We start from the raw sequence: 22160 nt of genomic DNA, 5'->3' as shown, positions 1-22160 counted from the left end.
AACAGAACCAATGAAAGACTACACCAACTTGAGTGATCAACCAGAGTGCAGAAGACAGCAATCTGTGCCAATTCTGAACTAAAGAAATGATATAACAAATAAGAAATAAATATTGTGAACATGAAATGAAGAGTCCATTGGTTGTGGAAGAATTTCAGTGATGGGGCAAGTGAAGTTGTCCTCCTTGGTTCAAGAGCTTGATGGTTGAGGGATAATAACTGATCATGAGCCTGGTGGTGTGAGTCCTGAGGCTTCCACACTGGCCTTCATCAGTCAGGTCATTGAGTATGAACCAAGGGAAAGGTCTCCCAATAAATAGAGGTTCCACAAGTGTAGAGAGAGACACAGAGATAGACAAACTCTTCAATTGTTTATTCTCATGCCACTAAATCAGCATGGTTTTGATAGGAGTTTCACAAGCTTTGAGACACACAGAGACAGATGAACTCTTTGGTCTTTTGTGCTCATCTGTCGGTGTAGAGAAAAATAAGGTTGTTTTAAGTGACTTAGAGATGTTACAAATCAGCAGCGGCCCCCAAATCTGCTCCCTGCTGAACCCCACTATTAACATCTTCTAGGTGTGAAAATGATCCTCTCACCTTAACTCATTGTTTTCTGTTTTACAGCCAATTCTGTGCGCATTCACACACCTTACCCTGAATCCCTACTTCTTGTAATTTGATTATTAACCTTTCATGGGGTACCTTGTCAAAAGCCTTCTGAAAGTCCAAATAAATTATATCAACCACTCTATTGTTATCAAAAATTTTAATTGCTTCCTCATAGAACTTCAGCATATTAGTAAAACATGATTTCGCCTTTCTCAACCCATGCTGGTTGTCTGCTAACATGCCTGTTCTTATCAGCTACTTTTCCACCTCATTCTTTATTAATGTTTCCATTATCTTACCTGTGATGCACATAATGTTTACCAGGGACTATAGGTCTATAGTTACTAGGGTCAGTATGGTCACCCTTCTTGTATACTGTGACAACATTAACCCATTTCCATTCCTTAGGGCTTTCACCAGTCTTCACCGACTTTTGAAAAACGTAAACACGAGGAATTCTGCAGATGCTGGAAATTCAAGCAACACACATCAAAGTTGCTGGTGAACGCAGCAGGCCAGGCAGATCTCCAGGAAGAGGTACAGTTGACGTTTCAGGCCGAGACCCTTTGTCAGGACTAACTGAAGGAAGAGCAAGTAAGAGGTTTGAAAGTGGGAGGGGGAGGGGGAGATCCAAAATGAAGGAGAAGACAGGAAGTGGGGGGAGGAAATGGAGCCAAGAGCTGGAAAGGTGATTGGCAAAAGGGATATAAGAGGATCATGGGACAGGAGGCCCAGGGAGAAGGAAAAGGGGGAGGGGGGAAAACCCAGAGGATGGGCAAGGGGTATAGTTAGAGGGACAGAAGGAGAAAAGGGGGAGAGAGAGAAAGAATGTGTGTATATAAATAAATAACGGATGGGGTACAAGGGGGAGGTGGGGCATTAGCGGAAGTTAGAGAAGTCAATGTTCATGCCATCAGGTTGGAGGCTACCCAGACGGAATATAAGGTGTTGTTCCTCCAACCTGAGTGTGGCTTCATCTTTACAGTAGAGGAGGCCGTGGATAGATATATCAGAATGGGAATAGGATGTGGAATTAATGCCCCACCTCCCCCTCGTACCCCATCTGTTATTTATTTATATATACATCCCTCCCCCTCCTGACGAAGGGTCTCGGCCCGAAACGTCGACTGTACCTCTTCCTAGAGATGCTACCTGGCCTGCTGCGTTCACCAGCAACTTTGATAACTTTTGAAAAATACATGTTAGGGATTTGTATATATAATCACAGACCTCCTTAAGTTCCATTGGATATATGTTGGCTGGCCCTGGAGGTTTATTACTTTTCAGCTGAAGCAGGAGCTCACTTTCTAAGATCTCTAAGTCACTTAAAACAACCTTATTTTTCTCTACACTTACTAGCATGTGGCTAACATCTTTGTGGGTGAGTACTTTAGCAAATCATGTGTAAAGAGTATCCACTATGACCTTCTCTGCATAATTTATCACGCTATTGGTATTCTCAATACACTTAATTTCCTCCTGACTTTTCTTTTACTAAAGTATTGAAAAAATCTCTCGGGATCAATTGTAGCATTACCAGCAATATCCTTCTCGACCTGCCTTTTGGCTATCGGAATTGCCCTCTTGACTATAGCTCTCATATCTTCAAATCCCCTTTGGTTAACTTCATTACTATTTTTCTGTGTTCTTTATAAAGCTGTCTTTTCTTCAATAATTTTATGTATATTTTTAATTATCCGTGTAATTGATCTATTATTTTTATTGCTTCTCCTGGTCTTGGGTAGGAACATTTCCTGCTCTGGGTGTATTACCTCTTTATATCGACCCCATTGTTTCTCAACTGACTCAATGTCAAGCAGTTCCTTCCAGTTTACCTTCTGAAGTCTTTGCCTCATCTGCTCCAAGTTTGCCTTTCTGAAATTCAATTTAATAGTTTTGGTTTTTACCGATATACTTTTACACAAAGCTTCAACACTAATAATATTATGATTGCTTGTTCCTAAAAGCTCAACGACTTCTGTGCTCAAAATTCTATCATGATTGTTACAGAATATCAAATCTAGACAGACCTTGCTCCTTGTTAGTGCAGTTACATATTGGGTCAAAAACAATCATTATAACTCAATGAATTCACATTCCTCTAATTCTTGAGCCACTGAGTTCTCCCACTCAATACTTGGGAAATTAAAGTCACCCATAACTATAATACCACCCTCAGAACTTGCTTTTCTAAAATTCTGATTAGATTAGATTATGAGGACACTCGGTCCTTGTTTATTGTCATTTAGAAATGCATGCATTAAAAAATGATACAATGTTCCTCCAGAATGATATCACAGAAACACAGGACAAACCAAGACCAAAACTGCCAAAACCACATAACTATAACATATAGTTACAACGGTGCAAAGCAATACCGTAATTTGATAAAGAGCAGACCATGGGCACAGTAAAAAAAAATCTCAAGTCCCGATAGCCTCATCATCTCATGCAGATGGTAGAAAGGAGAAACTCTCCCTGCTATGAACCTCCAAGCACCGCAAACTTGCCAATGCATTGGAAGCACCCGACCGCAGCCGACTCTGAGTCTGTCCGAAAACTTCGAGCCTCTGACCAGCCCTCTGACACCAAGCACCCAGCACCAGCCTCTGCCGAGCGCTTCGACCCTGCCCTGGCCGCCGAGCAACAAGCAAAGCTGAGGATTCGGGGCCTTCCCCTCCGGAGATTCTGGATCACAGAGCAGCAGCGGCAGCAAAGCAGCATTTCAGAAGTTTTTCCAGATGTTCCTCCGTACTCTCACATCTGTCGCCGTCAAATCAGGATTGTGCACGGCACCCTACTTGACAGATAACAGACATCACCACCGAAGTGGCTGCTGCGAACTGCATCGCGTCGCCATCTTCTCCTCCCTAGTTATTAAAATCACTATCAGCATGAGAGGGTGTATAGCATACACCCAATGTTATTCCTTTATCGTTATAGCTTTCAATTCTCACCCAGATATCTTCACTAAGTCTCGATTCATCTCCTATCACAAGGAGCCTCATGTTTAAATTCTTTCTATGTATGCGGCTACTCCACCACCTTTACCATCTTGCCTACCTTTACTAAATAAATTATATTCTTTAATACTATATTCATCACCATCCCTTGAGGTCAGCCAGGTTAAGTTATTGCTGTTATATCATACTTGTACACACTAGCATATAATGCCAGCTTATTTATTCTTAATACTTCTTGCATTTATACAGACCATCCCCAGTCTATTACTGAAGTTTTTTTATCCTACTCCAACCCATTTTTATATTTTTGAAGCCTATAATTGGTCATGATAATGTTCAAACAGTTGAGCCCAGCCTCTTCCTGGTACCCTGCTCCTCATTCCCTAGTTTAAACAGATCTCAACTAACGGAAGCATACACCTGCCCAGCACACTAGTGCCCCTTCAGTCCAAATGCAACCGGTCCCAGTGCTACAGGTTCCATCAGCCAGAAAAGGTGTCCAAATGTTCCATAAACCTATGCCCCTCTAGCCTACACCATGATTTGAGCCACACGTTAAATCTTATCTGCTCCATTTTCCCTGGACTGGTACCTTTAAATATATAATTGTCTGTGGCAACAAATTCCACAGATTCGCCCCTCTCTGGCTAAAGAAATTGCTCATCATCTCTGTTCTAAGGGATGTCCTTCTACTCTGAGGCTGTGACCTCTGGACCTAGACTCCCCCAATGTAGGCAACGTCATTACCATGGGCGGCATGGTAGTGCAGTTGTTAGCACAATGCTTCATAGCACCAGCGATCCGGCTTCAACTCACATCACTAACTGTAAGAAGTTTGTACGTTCTCCCCATGACTGCGTACGTTTTCCCCAGGTGCTCCTGTTTCCTCACACGGTCCAAAGATGGTCTTGAGTTGGTAGGTTAATTGGTCGTTGTAAATTGCCCTGTGATTAGGCTAGGGTTAAATCGGGGGATTGCTGGGTGATGTGGCTGGAAGGGTCTATTCTGCATTGTATTTCAATAAATAAATAGATAAATCTTCTCCACTTCCCTTCTAGGCCTGGTTTCAATGAGAACCACCCCCCGCCTCATTCTTCTAAACTCCAACAAGTTCAGGCTCAGGGTTATCAAATGCACCTCAAACATTAACCCTAAAATTCCTGAGTTCATCCAGCAAGTACAGTGCTAGAGTTATCAAATGCTCCTCTTACATTAACCCTTTAACTTCTGAGATAATTCTTGTGAACCTCTCCAATTCTTTTACAGTTCCTTTTTGTTCGTCTTGTGACATCTAATCAGGGAAACCTTGGACTGTGTTTGGTGACCAGGAACACCAGCTGATTTAACTGTGGAATTCTATAGTAGCAATTCCTACCTAGAAGAATGAGCACTGAGATGAGGAGCTTAGAACAACTTGGCAGTTGTAAGGAAGGGTAAAGAATAAATTGGGAAACTGGTTAAGAATGTTTGGCCCTTAGACAATAGACAACCCCTTCCAAAGGGACGATAACCTGAGGTCTCTCTTGCAGGAGTTGCTTTCAGCAGTGGTGAGAGATGGAAGCAGCTTCGGAGATTCACTCTCAGCACCTTGAGGAATTTTGGAATGGGGAAAAAGAGCATTGAGGAGAGGATTCAGGAAGAAGCCCAGTTCCTGGTAACAAGCTTCGGGGATAAGAAAGGTTTGTCACTACAGCATTCGATGGCCTACCTTCTCCCCGAATCCCTTCATGCCCTGACTAATCAAGAATCTATCCACCTTTGCCTTAAGTATACCCAATTACCTGGCCTCCACAGCCGCCTGTGGCAACGAATTCCACAGACTCACCATTCTCTGGCTATATAAATTCCCCCTCATCTCTGTTCTGACATCCCTCTATTCTGAGGTTGTGCCCTCTGGTCCAAGTCTCCCCCAGCATAGGAAATGTCCTCTTTGCATCCACTCTATCGAGAATTTTCAACATTTGATCGGTTTCAATGAGGTCACCCCTCAATCTTCTGAATTCTAGTGAATACAGTCCCAGAGGCAGCAGATGTTCCTCATATGACAAGCCTTTTAATCATTTTTGTGAACCTCCTCTGGACCCTCCCATATGTCAGCATATGCTTTCTTAGATAAGGGGCCCAAAACTGCTCACGATACTCCAAGTGAGGCCTCACTGGTTCTGTATTAAGTAACTAATTGATACCTTTTGAACGAAGATGTATTTAATATCTATAACACCACATACAAAATGCTGCAGGACCTCAGCAGGTCAGGCAGCATCTACAGAGAGGAATAAATGGTCAACGTTTTTGGCCGAGAGCTTTCATCATGACTGGAAAAGAGGGGGGAAGATGCCAGAATGAGAAGGTGACAAAAGTTTATTCCCCACTCTTGCCTCCTTGTGTGTGTGTTACTCTGCATTTCCAGGATCTGCAGAATCTCTTGTGTTTAATTTCCAAAAAACATTTAGGACTGCCCCAAAATTTCATTTTAATGTCCTATGATTTTCTAAATGGCCTCTTTAATTGGACCAGGTCAACCTTTCAACCCAAACTTTCTCGTGCGAAGTGCAACGTCAAACATCATCTGTTCCATCACCTTTGGAAAACGTTTTGATTACGAAGATAAACAATTTCTCTGGCTGATGGAGCTGGTTGCAGAAAGTGCCCGCACTTTCAGTAGCCCCTGGATACAGGTATGTCTCTTTACAGTGGATTGTGTGAGTTACTGAAGTTAAGAGCAAATATATTTTCATCTGAGACTCAGGTGGTCAATGTGTAAGTGAAACTGAGAAATTCAAGATCAACATTAATTATTTATCAGCAAGATGGGGGAGTGCATTTAATATTAACAAATGTATATTTAAACAACACACACAAAATGCTGGGGGAACTCAGTAGGACAGGCAGCATTTATGGAAATGAATAAAGAGTTAATACTTTGGGCCAAGACCCTTCTTCAGGGCTGGAAGGGAAGGGGAGAGCTGCTAGAATGAGAAGGTGGGGAGATGGGAGGGAGGATAGCTGGAAGCTAATGGATGAAGCCCAGTGGGTGGGAAAGATAAAGGGCTGGAGAAGAAGGAATCTAATAGGAGAGGAAAGTGAACCACAGAAAAAAGGGAAGGGGGAGGGGAGCCGGGGGCGGGGATGGGCAGGTGAGGAGAAGTAAGAGGCCAGTGTGGAAAAGAGATGAGGGGATGGGGCAATAAAGAGAAAAATCTTTTTATCAAAATGAGGAATTGATATTCATGCCATCAGGTTGGAGGCTACCTGGACAGGACATCAGGTGTGGCTCCTCCACCTTGAGATGGCCTCTTCTGGGCACAAGATTGGGTGAACCAAATTGGTAAAGGTGCTGAGGAAGAGGATTTCTTGGAATATATGAGGGATGGTTTTTTGAACCAACATGTCGAGGAACCAACTAGAGAGCAGGCTATTCTGGACTGGGTTTTGAGCAATGAGGAAGGGTTAATTAGCAATCTTGTTGTGAGAGGCCCCTTGGGTAAGAGTGACCATAATATGGTGGAATTCTTCATTAAGATGGAGAGTGCCATAATTAATTCAGAAACAAAGGTTCTGAACTTAAAGAGGGGTAACTTTGAAGGTATGAGACGTGAATTAGCTAAGATAGACTGGCAAATGACACTTAAAGGATTGACGGTGGATATGCAATGGCAAGCATTTAAAGGTTGCATGGATGAACTACAACAATTGTTCATCCCAGTTTGGCAAAAGAATAAATCAAGGAAGGTAGTGCACCCGTGGCTGACAAGGGAAATTAGGGATAGTATCAATTCCAAAGAAGAAGCATACAAATTAGCCAGAGAAAGTGGCTCACCTGAGGACTGGGAGAAATTCAGAGTTCAGCAGAGGAGGACAAAGGGCTTAATTAGGAAGGGGAAAAAAGATTATGAGAGAAAACTGGCATGGAACATAAAAACTGACTGTAAAAGCTTTTATAGATATGTGAAAAGGAAAAGACTGGTAAAGACAAATGTAGGTCCCCTACAGACAGAAACAGGTGAATTGATTATGGGGAGCAAGGACATGGCAGACCAATTGAATAATTACTTTGGTTCTGTCTTCAGTAAGGAGGACATAAATAATCTTCCAGAAATAGGGGACGGAGGGTCCAGTGAGATGGAGGAACTGAGCAAAATACATGTTAGTAGGGAAGTGGTGTTAGGTAAATTGAAGGGATTGAAGGCAGATAAATCCCCAGGGCCAGATGGTCTGCATCCCAGAGTGCTTAAGGAAGTAGCCCAAGAAATAGTGGATGCATTAGTGATAATTTTTCAAAACTCGTTAGATTCTGGACTAGTTCCTGAGGATTGGAGGGTGGCTAATGTAACCCCACTTTTTAAAAAAGGAGGGAGAGAGAAACCGGGGAATTATAGACTGGTTAGCCTAACGTTGGTGGTGGGGAAACTGCTGGAGTCAGTTATCAAAGATGTGGTAACAGCACATTTGGAAAGCGGTGAAATGATCGGACAAAGTCAGCATGGATTTGTGAAAGGAAAATCATGTCTGACGAATCTCATAGAATTTTTTGAGGATGTAACTAGCAGAGTGGATAGGGGAGAACCAGTGGCTGTTCTATATTTGGATTTTCAAAAGGCTTTTGACAAGGTCCCACACAGGAGATTAGTGTGCAAACTTAAAGCACACGGTATTGGGGGTAAGGTATTGATGTGGATGGAGAATTGGTTAGCAGACAGGAAGCAAAGAGTGGGAATAAACGGGACCTTTTCAGAATGGCAGGCGGTGACTAGTGGGGTACCGCAAGGCTCAGTGCTGGGACCCCAGTTGTTTACAATATATATTAATGACTTGGATGAGGGAATTAAATGCAGCATCTCCAAGTTTGCAGATGACACGAAACTGGGTGGCAGTGTTAGCTGTGAGGAGGATGCTAAGATGATGCAGAGTGACTTGGATAGGTTGGATGGGTGGGCAATATTCATGGCAGATGGAATTTAATGTGGATAAATGTGAAGTTTCCACTTTGGTGGCAAAAATAGGAAAACAGATTATTATCTGAATGGTGGCCGATTAGGAAAAGGGGAGGTGCAATGAGACCTGGGTATCATTATATACCAGTCATTGAAAGTGGGCATGCAGGTACAGCAGGCGGTGAAAAAGGCGAATGGTATGCTGGCATTTATAGCGAGAGGATTTGAGTACAGGAGCAGGGAGGTACTACTGCAGTTGTACAAGGCCTTGGTGAGACCACACCTGGAGTATTGTGTGCAGTTTTGGTCCCCTAATCTGAGGAAAGACATCTTTGCCATAGAGGGAGTACAAAGAAGGTTCACCAGATTGATTCCTGGGATGGCAGGACTTTCATATGAAGAAAGACTGGATGAACTGGGCTTGTACTCGTTGGAATTTAGAAGATTGAGGGGGGATCTGATTGAAACGTATAAAATCCTAAAGGGATTGGACAGGCTAGATGCAGGAAGATTGTTCCCGATGTTTGGGAAGTCCAGAACAAGGGGTCACAGTTTGAGGATAAAGGGGAAGCCTTTTAGGACCGAGATTAGGAAAAACTTCTTCACACAGAGAGTGGTGAATCTGTGGAATTCTCTGCCACAGGAAACAGTTGAGGCCAGTTCATTGGCTATATTTAAGAGGGAGTTAGATATGGCCCTTGTGGCTACGGGGATCAGGGGGTATGGAGGGAAGGCTGGGGTGGGGTTCTGAGTTGGATGATCAGCCATGATCATAATAAATGGCGGTGCAGGCTCGAAGGGCCGAATGGCCTACTCCTGCACCTATTTTCCTATGTTTCTATGTTTCTAAGATGTCGCCATGAACCAATGCGTCAGAATGATCAGGAATTTAAATATTTGGCCATCAGGAAGTTTCACTTTTGGCAGATAGAGAGGAGTTGTTTGGCGAAGCAGTTCCCCAATCTACAATGTAATGTTTTTGCAATATACTTTGTAATGTAATGCAGTACTTTTGCAGTTTTGACTTCAGATCTAATTTTGGATGGCTATTTCCATATTGTTGCCCCCAGACTATTTTAATGGTTGTAACAATGCACAAATCTACTCATCTCTCAGTCTGCCAGCTGTGAAAATGCTCATCGAAGATTCAGATTCATTTGTTTATCACCTGTACACTGATACATACAGTGAAATGTGTCATTTGTGTTAAAAACCTCCACAACATAAGGATGTGCCGGGGAAAGCCTGCATGTTTCACCAGCTCTCCGGTTCTAGCCCAACATGCCCGCAGTCTTTGGCAGAACAGCACAACATGCGAGCCGCTTTTCCACCCTCCCACCTACTCTCACAAACAGGTCTCCAACCTCAGGTCGGCCTCTGACCGGCAGTCCTTGGCCCCGGACTCTTGGACTTGCAGATATTAGGCCTCCACAACCTCTAGTCCCTCCGACTCACTGATATCGAACCTCTGACTACCGGACATAGTGACCCAGCGACTGATTGCTGGATTTGCCCTCCAACTTTGACCTTGGGTATTGACCCCAGGACTTGCCATTTGCAGGACTTTGATCTCTGGGCCTCAAGCTCTGAGCTTGCACAGACCGTCAACCCCCCAAGACACACCGAGCTGGTGGGAAACCCACCCTCATACTCGGGATCATCAACCTCAATCATTGACTGTGGGGGTCGCTAGTCTTCACCCTTAGTGCCTGCAGAAAGACGTGTCCCAGAGCGAATCACTGGGCAGTGTGGTCGAGGCCCGGAGCATTTCGTTACAGCAGGGCTCAGGTCCTAATGCAAGGTATGTTCTGCTGTTTGGAAAATTTAAATGTAGGCTCAGGTAGACTGGAAAGGAAAGGTGTTGGGACCAGAGGCGAGAGCTGGACCAATTTTGCTTGCTCTCCCACTATGTTCACTTCTTCCTCCGCAATCTGGAGTCTGTGAAACTGTTCCAGTTGCTGTGCTTGTTGTCTGCGAGCTTCACAGCAATTTTCCCCACTAACATGATGAACTGAGACCGAGGCTTCGGCCTACTACGGGCTACTCTGGGAATTCTGATCTGATGACTCAGTTTGATTTGAAATGTCGTTGCTGGCTTCTGTTGTTTGGGTGATTTGCATTTTGTTCTCTTTCTCTGCACATTGGGTGTTGGTCTTCCTTGCTTTGTGGCTGCCTGTAAGCAGACAAATCTCAAGGTTGTACAATTTTTACATTTTTTGCTGATAAATGTACTTTGAATCTTTGAATCCCTGTCCCTCCCTTTATTATATCTGAACTTGAACATTCCAACACATTCCTGGTCAGCCTCCTACTTTCCAATGTCTGCTGACCCATGGTCATCCATAACCCTGGTGTCTGTGTCCTACCTCACAAAATTCTGAAATTAGAATACTATTTGGACCACTGAATCAATGTTTCAAACCAAATTTCATTCAGTCATAATGTCTGTTGGCTAATGGTTTAAAATAACCTTAAAATTCAACTGACTGTGCCAAGATAATTTTATTTATTGAGATACAGTACAGAGTTTGAGCCACACCACCCAGCAATCCCCCGATTTAACCCTAGCCTAACCAAAGGGCAATTCACAATGTCCAATTAACCAGTAGGTCTTTGGACTCTGGGAGGAAACTGGAACACCTGGAGGAAACCACATGGTCACGGGGAGAACGTACACGCTCCTTATAGACAGTGGTGGGATGGTTAAGATCCAAACCAATAGGTTTCAAAGGTACATTTAATGTCAGAAAAATGTATACAGTATGCATACTGAAATGCTTTTCTTCCTAGCCATCCACGAAAACAGAGAAGTGCCCCAAAGAATGAATGACAGTTAAATGTCAGAATCCCAAAGTCCCCCCCAGCTCCCTCCTCCCACACGTAAATGGCAGCAAGCAACAATTTCCCCTCCCCCCACCAGCAAATAAAGCACCAGCACCCGCCATCGAGCACTCAAGCGTGAGCAAAGCAACAGCAAAAACACCAACTTGCATTTACCCCAAAGACTTTGCATTTTACCCAGTATTCGACATACCACATGTGCTCTCTCTCCCTAATAAGGGAGAAAGAGGTGTCTCCGTTTTCACAGCGGGCAGGGAGACATAAACAACTCGCTGGTTTACGATGTTAAAAGTCTGCCATGTCGCTTTACCTGAGCTCTGTGCCCAAAGGTCACAAGTCTCTGGGCACACAGCCACAGATATTCTGACTCCCCGGACGACACACGGGTCTCCTGCCATGATACCAATCCTTAATCCGCCCGTCTCAAGAGCCCCGAGATCCCGGACTTCCAAAGCCCAGACGGTCTCTTAGGCCGAGTCCTTGGCGTGCTGGACAACGGCCAGTCATGAACACCTGAGAGCAGGTGCTGTTCCCGCAAAGAACCATAATCAGTGTGTAACTCCAGGTTAGTGTCTCCAAAAGAACTCTGAAAGGGAAAAATAAAGATATTAAAGATGGAAATAGAGCTGTTTCTGAAGATGCAAACAAAGGAGTTGCCGTTTCGTGCCGTCATCACTCCATTCTGCCTCCAGACTGTTGGTGATTTATTTCTATCATGATGTACATGAGTCTATTGCGGCAGCATAATCGTTGGCATAGTGCTTCATAGCACCAGCAACCTGGGTTCGATCCCCGCTGCTGTCTGTAAGGAGTTTGTACGTTCTCCATGTTACTGTGTGGTTTCCCTCCAAGTGCTCTGGTTTCCTCCCACAGTCCAAAGGTGTAGAGTTTAGGGTTAGTGAGTTGTGGGCATGCTTAGTTGGCAGCAGAAACATAGTGACACTTGCGGGCTGCCCCAGCACATCCTAAAACTGTGTTGATCGTTGACACAAACAACGTATTTCACTGTATGTTTCGATATACGTGTGATAAATGAAGCTAACTTAATCAAAGTTCAAAGTAAATTTATTATCAAAGTACATATATGTCACCACATACAACCCTGAAGTCTATTTTCTTGTGGGCATACTTAACAAATCTATACAATAATAACTATCACAGAATCTGAATCAGAATCGGATTTACTATCACCTACATATGTTGTGAAATTTGTTAACTTTACAGCAGCAGTACATTGTAATACATGACAAATATAGAGAAAAAACTGAGTTACATTAAATATGTGTGTGTGTGTCTATAAAATAGTTAAATTAAAATTAGTGCAAAATAACAAAAATAAAAACAGATCTGAAGTAGCATTCATGGGTCCAATGTCCATTCAGAAATTGGAGAGCAGAGGGGAAGAAGCTGTTCCTGAATCGCTGAGTGTGTGCCTTCAGGCTCCTGTACCTCCTCCCTGATGGCAACAATGTGAGAAGTGCATGTCCCGGATGGTGGGGACCCTTAATGATGAGCACTGCCTTCCTATGGCACCACTCCTTGAAGATATCTTGGATACTGCAGAGGCTGGCACCCATGATGGAGCTGACTAATTTAACTAGTTTTTGCAACTTATTTTGATCTTGTGCAGTAGCAATTCCATCACCCCCCACCCCCTGCCCCAATACCAGATGGTGATGCAGCCTTCAAAATGCTCTTCATAGTACATTTTAGAAGTTTTCGAGTGTTTTAGTTGAAAAACCAAATATCCTCAAAATCCTAATGAAATATAGCCACTATTCTGCCTTCTTTATAGCTGCATCAATATGATGTTGTGTCCAGGTTTGGTCTTCAGAGATATTGACACCCAGGAATGTGAAATTGCTCACTCTTTCCACTTCTGATCCCTCTATGAGGATTGGTTGTGTTCCCTTGTCTTTCAAGGCTTTTGATTTGGGAATGTACAGCAAGTTTTCATAGCCTCATCTACATGGGTTTTAATGAAGTCGGTGACAACTCTGGCACACTCACTCAGGTTCGAAGGTAACTGCCTGAACACAGTCCAGTCCACTGATTCAAAGCAGTCCTGTGCCTCTCTGGTCCATACCTTCTCAGTTGTCTCTAATGGTGCTGCAGTCTTCAGTCTTTGCCTATACTCAGGGAGTAGAAGTACGCCCCGTGATCAGACTTGCCAAAGTGTAGTCACAGAGTCAATGAAAGACTACGGCATTCAACCGGAGTGCAGGAGACAACAAACAGTGCAAATGGAAAAGTAGAAACAATAATAATAAATAAATAAGCAATAATTATCGCGACATGAGATGAAGAGTCCTTGGAAGTGAATTCTTAGATTGTGGGAACAGTTCAATGATGAGATAAGTGAAGTTGAGTGAAGTTATCCCCTTTGGTTCAATATCCTGATGTTGAGGGGCAATACTTATTCTTGAATCTGGTGGTATGAGTCCTGAGGCTCTTGTACCTTCTTCCTGATGGCAGCAGTGAGGAGAGAGCATGTCCTAATCCTTAATCATTAAACTCAATAACAACTCATATGAGGTCTAGACCTCAAGCTGTGTTGTTGCCTGTCAACAGTCACCCATGAGAGAGGCGTCGGAGTTGGTGAGCTCCATTGGAGGTGGTGTGGCATGGTGTCCAAGCTGGCATCGCTGACTCCCAGTGTTCACTTGGCAGAAGACAAGTTGGTCTCGTGTTTAACCGCAGACTGCTGCAACATTCATGGACTCAGGGACCTGGACCATATTTTTTTGTGTGACTGTATTTTACTGATATCTGATGTGCTTGCTGTCTTACATGTGCTATATGTGGCTTGTGCTGTGTGTGACAGTGGGTACTATGCTTTGCACCTTGGCCCCAGAATATTGCTGTTTCATTTGGCTGTATTCATGGGTATTTGTGTATGGTTGAACGACAATTAAACTTGAAATTGAAAAAATAGTACCAGCACCAGGTGTTTAATAATAACACCACCATAATTACACCAACTCTGCTTTGGATGATCCCAAGCCTGCTGCAAAAGGATGAGTGTTGGGCTTGGCACTAGTAACTCCATCCCATAAAAATCACAGAGCTACAGAAACGCCAGCAGAAACTCTAAAGACCTCATCCCTGGGAGAGGAAGGAGAAGATGGGCTATACCTGGGGATAACTTGAAAGACTGGCCTGGAACAGAGAACTCTGGCAGGATACTGTCGGGGGCCTTTGTTCCAGGAGGAGTGACAGGCTCAAGACGAAGATAATAACGCCACGATATGTTTCGATGTACATGTGACAAAGCAAATTTCTTACCTCTAACTTGATGCTTTTACCTCTTCTTTTTCTTCCAAATGTGGTTCTTCTACTGTTGGAGTCTGTGATCTACATTTTGGTGGTGTGTTTTTGGGCCAATTGAGTGATCTGGCGCTTCGTTGTCCAGGGATGTCCGGTGAGGTTTCGAACAAAGCTTGCGGCCTCGAGGCCAAGAAGCCTGGAGATGGGATGCAAGCCCATATTTGACTGCATTTCTCACCAATCTCGCCATTTGAGGAGTCAAGGAAGATTGAAATCATCGAGGTGAGAACGGAAGATAAGCAGATGTTCAGTGCCATCTATCAGCCTCTCGCTCGCTGCTGCCAGAGGAAGGTGTCTGAGTGTGATGGTTTCTTCTCCACCTCCACCTCTACCTTCTCCCCCTCTCTCTCTCTACCTCTCGCTCACTGCTTCCAAAGGAAGTTCCTTTTTTCAAGTGGTCTTTCCCTCTCCCTTCTCGCTCGATGCAACTGGAGGATTGTGGTGTAGCCCTGGGTATTGGACAAGGTTTAATCAATGTAATTTGTGGATTAGACTCTGTATTTCACCTAATGATGTGTTTCTGGTTAATTCTTGATTTTTGTTGCGATTTTGTGTGCCTTTGATCAGGGCGGCCTGCAGATAATGAACGACACAGAGCTATATTGAACTGAGTTGAACTGAATATGTCTGAACTCTATAGATTTTGTGTTTTATATTCTGTATTTTTCAATCTTTTGCCATTTGTGCGTTTTTTCTTTTTTTTGGACGTGGGGGTGGGTTTTGTTGCTTTTCTTTGCACATTTGCATGGTTTTCTTTGTTTTGTGGCTGTCTGTGGGGAAAAAGAATCTCAGGGTAGAATGCTGCATACATACTTCGATAATAAATATCCTCTGAACTTTGAACTTTTTGAACTGAGCATTAGGTATCCAGTGTAGCACCATCTCAGTGAAAATGATGAGTTTGTTTTGCAGTTGTACAACAACTTCCCAAGGATCATGGATTTCCTGCCCGGACCTCACCAAAAGGTGTTCCAAAATGTCACATACTTGAGAAGTTTTCTGGCCAAAACTATTCAAAGCCACAAGGAAACTGTCCAGAAAGACTCCCCTCGGGATTATATTGACTGCTTCCTCATGAAGATGGATGAGGTAATGGCAGCAAGTTTCTTCTCACATTCATTCATTTCCCACTGTCCTACCAAATATACTGAAGGTAATAACTTTTCTCTTCTTATTTTATTTTAGGGACACGACACAGAACAGGCCCTTTTGGCCCAAAGAGCTGCACCAACCAGCAGCCCATCTATTTATTCAGTTTAGTTACTTACTGCCCATTACACCGCTGGTGCTTAGGGCTGCAATGAAGGTCCTCCATCTCTGTCTGTCCTCGGCCGTCTTCTCTATTGTGCCCCATGTGTGGTTCAGGGTCTTCATTTCTGCCTCTACGGTACGGTGCCAAATTGTCTTTCCTCTGCCGCATTTTCTCCGCCCTTCAGGGGTCCAGTGAAGTGCTGTCTTGATGATGGCATTGGCCTCTCTTCTCATCACGTGCCCAACCCATCTCCAACGTTTCCTCATGGTGATGGTGACCATGCCCTCTTGGTGACACTCAAGGAGTAGGGTGTGGTTGGAGATCTTTCTTGGCCAGAAAATACAAAGGATCTTCCGGAGTCTCATGGTGTGGAATGACGACAGCTTGGCAAGATTGCTCTCTGTCACATTCCTGCATTCTGACCCGTACAAGAGTGGGACAGAACACAGCTCCGGTACAGCCTCACTTTGGAGTGGACGCTCTACTTGGTGATCCCCATACGTTGCTGAATCCTAACCTAACCAGAGAACAATTTATAATGACCAATTGACCTATTAACTGGTACGTCTTTGGACTGTGTGTGGAAACTGGCGCACCTGGAGGAAACCAACACGGCCACGGGGAGAACGTACAAACTCCTTCCAGGCAGCGACTGGAATTGAACCCGGGTCGCCTGTACTCTAAAGCGTTACATTACTGTGCCGCCCAAAAAAAGTTACCTTTTTCGATGAAAACTATACAACTGCTAGAAATCTAAACTAAGAAATGAAAATGCCAAAAATTCTCAGCAGGTCAGGCAATGCCTATAGAAAGAAAATCTGGCATTTTGTGTCAACAGTCCTCTGTCACAGACCCTCCTAAAAGCTTCCATGATTTTCTGTTTCTTTGGGAACTGCTATTGCAAACATTTGCCTATTTTAGAGCGCGGTAACATTAGGATGGCGTAGTGCTTAGCACAACGCTTCACAGTACAGGTGACCCAGGTTCAATACCCACCGTCTCCTGTAAAGAATTTATACACTCTCTCCATGACTGCATGGGTTTCTTCCCACAGTGCCAGTTGGTAGGTTAATGTGTAAATTGTTCCGTAATTAGGCGAGGGTTAAATTGGGTTGTTGCTGGGCAGCACAGCTTGAAGGGCCAGAAGGGCCTATTCTGCGCTGAATTGTAATAAAATAAAAAAATAAAAAGAATATAAGGATCCAGGAAGTTGAGTTAAAGTTGAATTCGACTGAAGGCTGTTAAAATGTATTCCTTCCCTTCCCACCTCCCTCCCCCCATCTTTTTCTGGCTTCTGCCCTTTTCCGTTTCAGCCTTGATGAAGGATCTCGGTTGAAACAACATCAACTGCTCATTAACCCCCATAGATGCTGCCTGACTTGCTGAGTTCTTCCGGCACTTTTTTTGTGTGTGTGTTGCTCACAATTTCCAGCGTCTGCACAATCCCTTCTGTTTAAAACGTGGATTTTTGTTTGCCTTGAGTCAGGACAAAGATGATCTTAACTCCGAATTCTTTCAAGAAAACTTGCTATTGACGACACTGAACTTATTTTTGGCTGGAACTGAAACAACCAGTACAACACTGAGCTGGGCTCTTCAAATCCTGGCAAAGTATCCGGAAGTTCAAGGTAAGCTTTAATTCAATTCAAATCCATTCAAGTTTAATTATCACCCAACTATACATGAATGCTCATGAATATAGCCAAATGAAAGAGTGTTACTCCAGTGTCAAGGTAAAAAACACAGTACCAATGGTCACACACAGCACAAAGCACTCTCAAGATAGCAAGCACAAATGGTATCATAATCACGTAATAAAAGAATCAAAAACTCACTCCATCAATCTCCAGTTGATTTCGATAGAGCCCGTCTCCTGTGAGCAAACACGGTGGGGGGGAGCGGGCTCCAGCCTGGACACTGCACCACACCGCCCTGGAGGAGTTCACTGGCCCTGAGGCTGCCCCCCCCCCACTCGACCTCACCAGGTGAAACTGCAGCTTGAGGCCCAGTCTTCGCACATAAAAGACAACCAATCCATATAGAATATCAGTAAAAATACAACCAAACAAACTGTACAGCCCAGACCTTCAGTCCATTCAACCCTTCAGTTGACCATAAAAGAAAACACAAAATACTCTGCAGATGCTGGCGTCAAAGCAACACTCACGACATGCTGGAGGAACTCAGCAGGTCGGGCAGCATCCGTGGAAACGATCAGTCAATGTTTCAGACCGGAATCCGTCCTGACAAAGGGTTCCGGCCCGAAACGTTGCCTGATCGTTTCCACGGATGCTGCCCGACCTGCTGACCATAAAAGAGCTTGTCTTCAATTTAGAATCAGAATCAGCTTTATTATCACCAGCATATGTTGTGAAATCTGTTAACTCTGCAGTAGCAGTAAAATGCAATACAGTACATGATAATAGGGAAAAAACTGTGAATTACACTAAGTAATTATATATTAAATTAAGTAAGTAGTGCAAAAAAAAGTAGGTAGTGTTCATGAGTTCATTGTCCATTCAGAAGTCAGATGGCAGAGGGGAAGAAGCTGTTCCTGAATCACTGAGTGTGTGTCTTCAGGCTCCTGTACCTCCTCTCTGATTGTAGCAATGAGAAAAGGGCATGCCCTGGATAATAAGAGTCCTTAATGATGGATGCTGCCTTTCCAAGGCACTGCTGTTTGAAAATATCTTGGATACTAGGGAGACTAGTGCCCATGGGAAGCTGACTGAGTTTACAGCTCTCTGCAGCTGTGCAGTGCCCATGCCCCATACCAGATGGTAATGCAGCCAGTTAGAATGCTCTCCGGTACAGCTGTAGAAATTGCGAGTTGTGTATCAATTACACAGCAGTGTCAAAATCTAAGTTCAAAGTAAATTTTATTGTCAGAGTACATACATGTCACCATATACAGCCCTGAGGTTCAGTTTCTTGTGGTCGTCCTCAGCAAATCTATTGAGTAATAACAATAACAGGATCAATGAAAGATCAACCAGAGTGCAGAAGACAACAAACTGTGCAAATGAAAATATAAAGAAATAGCAATAAATAATGAGAACATGAGATAATGAGATAAAGGGTCCTTGAAACTGGATCATTGGTTGTAGGAAAATCTCAATGAATGGGCAAGTGTGAGCAGTTATCCCCTTTTGTTCAAAAGCCTGATGGTTGAGGGGTAGTAACTGTTCCTGAACCTGGTGGTGCGAGTCCTGAGGCTCTTGTACCTTCTGCCTGATGGGAACAGTGAGAAGAGAGCATGACATGGGTGGTGGTCTCTGATGATAGATCCTGCTTTCTTAGGACAGTGTTCCATATAGAGGTTCATTGTTGAATTTTTTGTTATATGTATGATTACATCTAAAAATGGAAGTATAGTAATCACTCAAGACAAGTATGATGTTCTCCCGAGGGGTTATTTCCCTAATGGAGAATGCCTGTGGGTGAATTTGTTTAACATGGGGAGATTGATGCATGAGCAGCCACCACTCGGTCCTTGATGGGTCGGGGTCAGTGTCCAGTGGCACGGGATGCAAAATGACTCGGGACCCTACACTGCTGAAGCCTTCCTGCGCATTCACAGCCATGATGATGAGTCACCATCTTCCACCAGCTCCACCGTTGAGGTCTTGGTTGGATCACCCTTTGTCTGGAACCTCTCCCTTGACCTTACTGCCATGGGTGACCCTACTAGGAGGTGAAATCCAGACGCAATAACTCTTGGGATCTCAGGCACTCATAAGCCATCAAAACATGCAGAAAAATGCATTGTGTGTGTCAAAACAAATCAGTGGGAATTATGCTGGGGGCAGTCTGCAAGTGTCACCACACTTCTAATCTGCACCCCCATCCCCATTCTCCATCCACACCCTCCTGCCCCTCCATCCACACCCCCTTCTCCCTCCCTCTTCCCCCATTGGGTGTTTGCAGTCTTCTTTTTCCTTAATGGGTTCCTCTGAGGTTTATTTGTTTTGTGGCTGCCTGTAAAGAGACAAATCTCAAGTTGTATAATGTACATACTTGCTTTGATAATAAAAGAACTGTGAACTCTGAAGAACAAAGTCGACTGTGTGATTGGTACCCTTTCTGACACTCCAAAGGTTTTGCTCTTTTCTCACCCTGAACACTTGTCTCTTTCCCATGGGTTCATGGGGTGCCATCTACAGGATGCTCTTTGTCTAAGCTGCTGTGACAATACCTCCAAAGCCTGTGCCTTCAACCAGCAAGAACGACGAAGGCAACGTGTGCATGTCAGTACTGCCGAATAATGCTTCTCTGAACAGGTCATATCTTAAAACATCAGTTCTATTTGAGTTCTTTCTTTCATTTTATCTTTAAAGTTCAAAGTGCATAAATGTCACCATATACAAAACCTGAGGTTCATTTTAATGCAGGCATAGTCAGCAAGTCTACAGAATAGTTATTCTAACAGGATCAATGAAAGATCAACCAGAGTGCTGAAGACAACAAACTGCAAATGCAAATATTAGTAGATAGCAAGAAATAATGAGAACATGAGATAATAAGATAAAACTAACTGAGTGAAAAGCTACAGAATCTAGGCCTCTGTATCTTCCACTGCAACCGAAACACCATGATCTGTGCGGATCAGAAATAATATCTCCAGCTCACTGACAATCAACACTGGTGCACCACAGTGATATGTGCTTAGCCCACTGCTCTACTTTCTCTACACCCGTGACTGTGTGGCTAGGAGCAGCTCAGACACCATCTATAAATTTGCTGATGTTATATAGCCATTGTTGGCAGAATCTCAGATGGTGACAAGAGGGTGTAATGGAGAGAGATATACAGCTAGTTGAGAAGTTTCATAGTAATAACCTTGCACTCAATATTAGTGAGACCAAAGAACAATCTCTCATAAAGTGTAAGATGAGGGAACACAAACCTATTCTCAGAGCTATTGGAAGTGGAAAAAGTGAGCAACTTCCTTCAATAGCTCTGAGGACCTAGTCTGGTCACAACATATCAGTGCAGCTATAAAGAAGACAAGGCAGTGGCTATTTTTCATTAGGAGTTTGAGGAGATTTGGTATGTCACCAAAGGCACTGGCAAATTTCTACAGATGTATTGTGGAAAGCATTCTTACTGACTGCATCATCATCTGGTTTGGGGGGGGGCGCGGTTACTGTGCAGAACGAAGTAAGTTGCAGAGATTTGTAAAATTTGCCTTCTCAATTTTCATGGATCTGAGCCTCAGGAAGGCAGCGTGCATTATTAAGTACCCGCACCACCAGGATATGCCCTCTAGGAGACAGAGAAGCCAGAAGGCACACACTCAACGATTCAGAAACTGCTTCTTCCCCTCTGTCATCCAATCTCTGAATGAACATTGAACCCATGAACACCACCCCACTATTTCTGTTTTTGCACTACTTATTAAACTTAACTATTTAATATACATACATATACTTACTGTAATTCAGTTTTTTCTTATCATGTGTTCATTTGTACTGCAGCCACAAAGTTAACACATTTCACAGCATATGCTGATGATATAAAACCTGATTCTGGTTCTGAAGAGTCCTTAAAGTGAAATCTTTGGTTGTGGGAACATTTCAATGATGGAGCAAGTGAGTGTAGTTATCTCCTTTTGATCAAGAGCCTGATGGTTGAGGGGTAGTAACTGTTCTTGAACCTGGTGGTGTGAGTCCTGAGGCTCTTGCACCTTCTACCTGGTGGCAGAAGCGAGAAGGGAGCATGGCCTGGGTGTTGGGGATCTCTGATGATGGATGCTGTTTACCTACAGCAGTGTTTCATGTCGATGTGCTCAATGGTTGTGAGGGTTTTACCCGTGATATTCTAGGCCAAATCCATTATGTTCTGTAGGTTTTTCCATTCAGAGGTATTGGTGTTTCCGTACAGTCGGTCAGTACACTCTCCACTGCACATCTGAAGAAGTTTGTCAAAGTTTTAGATGTCATCCTGAATCCCCGCAGACTCCAAAGGAAGTAGAGGCACTGCCGTGCTTTCTTTGCAATTGCACTTTCCTGTCCAGGACAGGTCCTCTGAAACAGTAACAGCCAGGAATTCAGAGATCCTAACCCTCTCCAGCTCTGACTCTCCAGTGAAGATCGGCTGATGGACATCTGGTTTCCCTCTCCTGAAGTCTATAATCATTTCCTTGGTCGTACTGACATTGAGTGAGAGGTTGTTGTTATGACAGCACTCAGCCACGTTTTCAATCTCCCTCCTGACTGCTGATTCATCACTG

General features: G+C 43.8%; 1 protein-coding gene across 4 annotated transcripts in view; it reads left to right on the top strand.

The window, feature by feature from the left end:
- The window catches only part of LOC134354584 (cytochrome P450 2C15-like), a 40837-nt gene that overhangs the window by 6483 nt on the left and 12194 nt on the right, over positions 1–22160 (top strand). For 2 of the 4 annotated variants that reach the window (XM_063063549.1, XM_063063550.1), the window contains exons 3-7: positions 1020–1148; positions 5104–5253; positions 6092–6252; positions 15589–15765; positions 17415–17556. In XM_063063549.1, the coding sequence (XP_062919619.1) occupies positions 1076–1148; positions 5104–5253; positions 6092–6252; positions 15589–15765; positions 17415–17556 (703 nt within the window). In that variant the 5' untranslated portion in view covers positions 1020–1075. The remainder of the gene's footprint in view (positions 1–1019; positions 1149–5103; positions 5254–6091; positions 6253–15588; positions 15766–17414; positions 17557–22160) is intronic. The other 2 variants (XM_063063547.1, XM_063063548.1) reach the window with 2 other exon arrangements.

This window comes from Mobula hypostoma, chromosome 12 (assembly GCF_963921235.1).
Source record: "Mobula hypostoma chromosome 12, sMobHyp1.1, whole genome shotgun sequence".
NCBI classification, from domain to species: Eukaryota; Metazoa; Chordata; class Chondrichthyes; order Myliobatiformes; family Myliobatidae; genus Mobula; species Mobula hypostoma.
Note: the sequence above shows the minus strand (reverse complement) of the source record. Positions and strands in the feature narration are given on the sequence as shown.